Below are 7500 nucleotides of genomic sequence, written 5' to 3'. Positions count from 1 at the left end.
TTATCTGATTACAAAAAAAGACTACATCATTTCAATTCAGAATTTCTTTGATGAAAAAATACATCAGTGAAAATGTTTGGTTCAAGCAAAAAAGTCTCAATATCTCATACTATTGAGGTCGTGTCGCTATTATCAATTCAACAGCAAAAAAAAAAATAAATAAAGTCGACATCCTGATACATCATGATGTATTGACTATTGAAAAATAAATGTAAATCATATTTCAGAACTGCATTTCAAGAATGTTAATACTCCTTTATAACGTTATTTTCTTTATTTTTTATCATCAATAAAATCATCATACGTTGTACACAAATAAATGCATAGTTCATGGATTTAAGTCATTCTTAGAAAAGGGAAGTGTGAAATTGGACAATGGTTTTCATGTTTCTACTTCTTTAATTTGTGTCAGTTGCATAAGAGAACAGTTCTCTGAGCAGTTCGAAACAAATGGGGATATCCATTGGTTTATTGATCGCCGATAGGCGGGTATCTGAGCGCTTACATCAGTCAAATAACACTTGATTGTTTATTACACAGAGTGTCCATAAAGTCTTTCCCTGTTTAATAACATCTTTAACAGAAAAATGTTACAGCCATTACACTTTAAACGTGGACTTATGAATACATTAATGCTTTAACTACTCAATGCGCCTCAATATGGTTGCCATGTCTACTTATAAGCAAACTCAACCTATTCCCCGAGTTCTTTCTGTGTGTCTTGTAGCTTTTGTGGCTTGATAGATTCAATAGCCGCTCTTCTTTCATGAAAAACGTGCCGACATTTGGTATGGGAGTGAATCAATCATTTCTGTGACGTCGCCTCATAGGAGAAATGTCAGATGACCCAGGCGGCCAGGCAATCGAGTCCATCTATCCCAATCCATCCGTCTGAAAACGTGTCGTTTAGAAATTCGCTAAATCCAAGTTAGAGCAACGTCGTATAAATGAAAAAGAAATTATCTATGGCCGATATTCATGATGATAGAATGCGGCATTAAATTCCAGCACATCTAAATAAACTTTTACAGTAATCTTTTTTACGTTAAAGGAGAGTGGGCCTTTGAATACCAAACATTCCTTTTGTGTCTCAGAAAATTTAGAATAACCGTTTATTTCCTTCTTTAAAAAAATCGTTGTCATTTCCTGTCATGGGCTGCCAAAATGGGCTATGAGAGCTTGTTGAGCTACTTTAACGATTTTGTTTCATGCAATCATATTACTCAAAGAGACTTTTGATGCACTGTTGTGATTCCGAAAATAGAAGGAGAGAAATTGAAGTTCATATTCATTTTGCTAATTTTAGTGATGCGATGCAGGCCGATGACTAAGGGGCATAAATGTATGACTTTCCGTCAGAATATGACGAAAGCCAGATCAAAGCTATAACAGTTTTAGAATAATACGTTTTTGAAATCAGGGAAAGACTTTATGGACACCCTGCATGGACATTCTCAGTGCGAAATCTATGTTCAACAAGGAACGGTGATACCAAGTGGCATTTTATCCGAAACAGCATCCTCGCAATTTCAGAAGATGCCAATCTATTAAGATTAGGTTCCATAATATAGTGGCTAATTTATTGATAAAATATTTTGGATGAGTGAAAAAAAAAATGGGAGCAAGCACCTGTCTACGGTAAGAACCTGAGGAGTGTGAATGTTACAATGCCAGTCATAGAAGTAAGAAAGAAAAATTAACACATCCCAAAAAGCATGTGTTCTTCGACAGGGAAACGAGCCTTAGACCTCCTGGTTTCCTGTAAGACGAGCTACTAATTATCAGGTTTGAGTTTCAAATCTCTCTTCGAAGAAGGCATTTCTATTTTTGGGTAACTTTTACTTGTATTTTCTTACAACTTTGTCTGATGCTGTAACGTTTCATATTCTTATCTTACACCAGGCTTCCAAATTGTTTCACACATAATATACTATCTTTACATGTTCAATCTTTGCTTACAAAGAAGGAGAAAATAGAGGAACACATTATATGTACACTACTCTTTGTGAAGAATATAAGAATTAAATTGTTCCAACTATCGTGTGACCTTTGTGACGTCATAGCTGCACGACGGAGCGGTGATCAAGTTGTCGGTCGATGATGGCTAATTAAAACACAAAAATTATTTGGGGGTGAGTATTTCAATTCATTCGACCCATAGCTACTTTTATCACATGCGCTAAGCAACCGGCTTGGCCATCCCTACAGTTGATGAGTATTTATCACAATTTTTGACACACTGATGAGGGAATTGCACTGCACTACGCATTTTTTTTCACATTAAGATTGTGAGCGATGTTCAGGATTTTTGGGATTGATTGCTTCGGGTGAAAGGCAAGTACTTATGGTGGCTAATTGAGTATCGGTTCAGGCTTGTCGATCGAGTAACGGGGGCGTAAAATACATTTTAAAAGTTTTCGAGTAAAAAATAGAACCACTGAAATTCGACTCGATTTCATGATATAAACGATAACCGATGTAGCTTTCCAAGATGTGTAGCACTGTGTCTTGATTGAATAACCCAAGACCCTTACTATGAAATATTCGTTTGCCAAGTATAATAGCAACAAGAGGTCATATATGACCATTAGGTTGGAGCATCAATTATGAGCTTGTTGAAAGGGCAATGTTTTGCGTTGGTTTGAGAGTAGATCCATTATAATAATCATCCCGAAACAACTTCGGTTGTAAGACCTGCCAGAAGAATAGCCCATTGATGATATCAGAACGCTGAAATTATACGTCACAATAGGTAAAACAATTATCAAAATTAAAATAAGCAACTCGATCACTTTAAACATTGAATTGACGTTAAGTAAGCTTTTCCCTCCTCGAATATTTTAGCTACAAGTCATATCATCCTGTCCCATGAATGTTTACAAAGTTCTATACGGAATAATCACTTCAAAACCATGTCTAGTAAATTGTGCCGTTAATGTGAAACATTCTAATTGTCATTGATACTAGATGTATCTGAAATTGGTGAAAGCCCCTCGTTGTTATATCCGCCATTGACAAGAGAAGTAAGGTGGTTGCTATGAAGATGACTCGTCATGTGATTAATTCCATCTTTATTGTTTTGGTTAAATTTGGTGAGGAAACTGCCTGAATGGAAAGTCTTATTGTTGCAGTTGTCATCGTTGTTGATGTTGCTGTTATTTTTTGAAAAGACGTTGGCCATCGTGTTGTGGTTTTGGATTATTTTGAAGTTGTTGCCGTGTGTTGTTTTGTTACAGGAAGTTGGCAACGGAGATGATGTTGGGCTGGATCCGAATGCCCGACTGCTGAACGTGAAAGGCCAAGTCTGAAAATAAAGAACAATAGGGCAAGAAATGAAATTTATTTTATTTTTGATATTTGGAAAAGAAGACAATGAAAGTTCGTATTGGCGTCGTGGTCGAGATGTCACCAATATCAAAACCACAATATGTATTAACGTTCGTTAAAGTAAAGTGACAGTCGTTGTGATTTCTGATATTGACCAAGTAGAATTTTTTTCCATCTGTTTTAATAGTTTGTTACAGACAAGGTACTAAACGTAATTAACACAAGTGTCTAATGCTGCACATCAACATCGAATATATCTCCCATTGTTTTATAGTAAGTCATCGGAAAAGTAATCTAGGTATATTTGCATGCGATGAATGTGCATTATCGGATTTTCCCAATTATGAGCCTTATGTGTTTGTGTAATCATTTCTAAATCCGTAAGTCTAATTAGCAAAATCGTTACAGTTAACATTAACAAATAAACAAGGTCAAAAGGACGCCTTTCAATGCAGCTTTACCACCAGAATCAAATGTTATCATTTGTAATTGCTTTTTATAGTCAATGATGTTCAAAACAATCAATGGCCTGTCTCAATGTGAAATGAGGTGTTATTCGACACCCCAATGCTAGGCAATGTAAACTTCATAATGAAATCCATCGCACGTCTGTGAATGTTATGGAGAGAATGCAATGTCCAATGGTAATGTTAGACAATGGGTTCAAAACTTCAAAGACGGACGTGAAACATCAAAAGAGAAAGTGAACTGACATCTCTTGTAACCCATCAATTAACTCTTGCAGTTGATAGATTAATTCGTGAACATAGGAATTTCAGCATATCATCAATTTGAACATTTTTAACAAATTCAAGAACTGTCTTGCATGGATTGGTTACCAAAAGATAAGGCTATAGCAAAGTGCGTCCGTAGTTGTTTCCCAAAGTTGCTGAAAGACAACACATACAAATGGTACAAAATTGTGCACCGTTCCTTTTACGCTATCATATTGATGGCCGGGGATTAACATCTCGACCATTTGTCACTAGAGATGAGATATGGATAGCATACGTCACACGCGAGCTACCACAGTAGACTATGATAGGGAAGCATACAGACTCGCCACTAATTAAGAGTTTATTTCTGCGTTATCAACAAAAGCAACCACAACAAAAAAAAAAAAAAAAGAATTAAAAAAAATTCAATGTGTGCACTGTATTGTGGTATCGTAAAGGGACTCTGATAGTAGACTTTATCCCAAGGAATTTACCCAATGGAAACCGTACGGTGCTCTTATTGGCTAACCAACCAGCGGCCTCGATGAGAAAAATATCCGCCATTTTGATGTTGGCTGGGAATCGCGTTACTATAGTAAACAAGCCTGATCAGCCGTTCATGAAAACAAGTTGCTGCTCTCTCGTTTAACTCAAAATTATTCAAAACGATCTCTCTCAAATGATATAAATGTGACTTCTTAAGGTTTTCTTCACGGTCAAAACCACACAACATTCTATTAATGATTACGTCCGAGGCAAAAAGGAATATTGACAGGTCGACCGAGAGTTGAACTCGTGAGACGACAAACATCAATGCGAAGTGTAGCGAGAGTCAAGCTATTGTTTGTCTTGTCCTATTCTATATAGAGAAAGGGATAAATAGTATAGCCTCGTGTGTGAGTGGTTGCGTGTCATAGTCTTGTTTTTAAATTGTTTCTGTTGTTTATGTGTGTAGTGATGACTCTCTCACACTCAATTTCAATGCCGAAATAGGAATTCCCGCACACAAGAAAGGGGAATTGGGGTGGTATTTGGCATACATATTGTATAGTATCTAGTTCTAAATAGATAACTGATTAGAATTATATTATGATATATAAACACAATGCCAAAAACAATTCCGAAGTTTCCTTATTTCAAATGAAGTAAAGCTCCAAAACCTAATGGTAGTGATTGTAGTACTGAGTGTTAGTGAGGTGATGTGGTGTTGGTGGTGGTTGTAGTTGTAGTAGTAATAGTGATGATGATGTGGTGGTGGTGATGATTGTAGTTGTAGTAGTAGTGGTAGTGATGATGATGTGGTGGTGGTTGTAGTAGTAGTGGTAATGGTAATGATATGGTGGTGGTGGTGGTTGTAGTAGTAGTGGTCGTGATGATGATGTGGTGGTGGTGTTTGTAGTAGTAGTGGTAATGATGCGGCTATGTGGTCTAGTAGTATGACACTCGCTTCCGGATGGGAAGGTCCTGGGTTCGAGCCTCGCGCTCGGCGCATAGTTGAGTCCTTGGAAAAGGCTCTTTACTCACATTCTCTCACCGTACTCAGGTGTAAAATGAGTACCTGGCCGTTAACAGAGTTGTCTTTGTCCGAAAAATTGTAATATCGCCTAACAGGCGTCATGTCCCGTCCTACATGTTAAATGTTGACCAGGGACCCCTTGTAAAGCGCTTTGAGCACATTTAGTAGATATTGCACTATATAAAGCTCAATTAAAAAAATATATATATTTCAATGATGATGATATGGTGGTGGTGGTTGCAGTAGTAGTAGTGGTAGTGATGATAATGTGGTGGTGGTTGTAGTTGTAGTAGTAGTGATAGTGATGATGATGTGGTGGTGGTTGTAGTAGTAGTAGTGGTAGTGATGATGATGTGGTTGTGGTGGTTGTAGTAGTAGTTGTAATGGTGATGATATGGTGGTAGTGGTGGTTGCAGTAGTAGTGGTAGTGATGACGATGTGGTTGTGGTGGTTGTAGTAGTAGTGGTAATGGTAATGATATGGTGGTAGTGGTGGTTGTAGTAGTAGTGGTAATGGTAATGATATGGTGGTGGTTGTAGTAGTAGTCGTCGTGATGACGATGTGGTTGTGGTGGTTGTAGTAGTAGTGGTAGTGATGCTATTGTGGTGGTGGTTGTAGTAGTTGAGTTAGTGATGTGGTGGTGGTTGTAGTAGTAGTGGTGGTGGTGGTTGTGGTAGTAGTGGTAATGATGATGATATGGTGGTGGTGGTGCAGTAGTAGTGGTAGTGATGACGATGTGGTTGTGGTGATTGTAGTAGTGGTAGTGATGATGATGTGTTGCTGGTGGTGTAGTAGTAGTGGTAGTGATAATGATGTGGGGCTGGTGGTTGTAGTAGTAGTGTTAGTGATGATATTGTGGTGGTGGTTGTAGTAGTAGATGACGTGGTGGTTGGAAAACACATTACAGGTTATTATAATACATGATTACACACATTCTCTAACTTCATTTTTTGACAGCTTCGTTGTGCCATAAATATACGCAACAGTTCTGAAACATTTTATTGTGGATTTTGATATTGTTTGTTGTTTTTCTTGTGTCGTTATGTTGACATAGATACCGAATGAATGGTAATTACTACATTCTCAGCCAACAACAAAATGGCGCTGAAAGCTTTCATTGGTGGACACTTTTTAGGCTTCGTACGTATTCTCATTCGTTTAATTCTATGCTTTATCCTCAATATATATATAAAAAATTACAACCTTTGGTCACGGCATCATTCCGTGAAGGAATATAGTTAATCCATTAAACCAAGATGTCTGATGTCAACAGGAATCACCCATGTTGTTCAAAGTGAGCAAATTGGGGCAAGGAAAGAAAATGAAAGTGCCTGAAGTGAAGCCCAAACCCGGGGCCTTCCGGGTCATAGTGCAATGTCTTAACCACTCGGCCACTTCGCTCCCCGACAATATATGATGAAAATGCTCAGTTCTAGCATTCTTTTGCTTCGCGATACTGCTAGATCCCATACGACAACTTTATATATATATAAAAAAAGAAACCTGATTGTTTATTTTAACCCGGACCAATTTGATCACACCCCCCCCCCCCCACATGCCGCCCTGATTTACAACCAAGTGATTTTCATCTTTTCATTCACCTCAAACGATTTTTGACTGGCCAACGTCTCAACTCCAAAGACAAGTTACAAGAAGCAACGCACTCCCCAGTGTAAAACATTGGCAGCAACCTTCTGCGAGGAGGTATACAAAAGCTGGCGTTGCGCTATAAGAAACGCCTCAGTCTTGGAGATGATTACATCGAGTGAGGGAGAGTCAAAGGCTAGTCATATTTAAATAGGAAATATATTTTTAAAAATGATAATTGCTCGTGAAAATTCAAAATGTCGGTTACTTTGTTAATGACCGGTTTTACACATTCTTGATTCGAAACATTCCATAGACTGTCTTATTTTGACTAGTCAGTAACTTATTATTATA

General features: G+C 37.7%; 2 protein-coding genes across 6 annotated transcripts in view; one reads left to right on the top strand and one right to left on the bottom strand.

Moving 5' to 3' along the window:
- The window catches only part of LOC144957387 (uncharacterized), a 5887-nt gene extending 5567 nt beyond the window's left edge, over positions 1 to 320 (top strand). Inside the window, exon 3 of the mRNA XM_078888649.1 lies at positions 1 to 320. This exon is cut by the window's left edge and continues 294 nt beyond it. The gene's annotated coding sequence lies outside the window, so the exon portion shown is untranslated.
- The window catches only part of LOC144957373 (uncharacterized), a 24794-nt gene continuing 17549 nt past the window's right edge, over positions 256 to 7500 (bottom strand). For all 5 annotated transcript variants that reach the window (XM_078888634.1, XM_078888606.1, XM_078888625.1 and 2 more), the window contains exon 4: positions 256 to 3304. In XM_078888634.1, the coding sequence (XP_078744760.1) occupies positions 2948 to 3304 (357 nt within the window). In that variant the 3' untranslated portion in view covers positions 256 to 2947. The remainder of the gene's footprint in view (positions 3305 to 7500) is intronic.

This window comes from Berghia stephanieae, chromosome 1 (genome assembly GCF_034508935.2).
Source record: "Berghia stephanieae isolate SIO BIC M18660-M18661 chromosome 1, UCSD_Bste_1.3, whole genome shotgun sequence".
In the NCBI taxonomy this organism is placed as follows: domain Eukaryota; kingdom Metazoa; phylum Mollusca; class Gastropoda; order Nudibranchia; family Aeolidiidae; genus Berghia; species Berghia stephanieae.
Note: the sequence above shows the minus strand (reverse complement) of the source record. Positions and strands in the feature narration are given on the sequence as shown.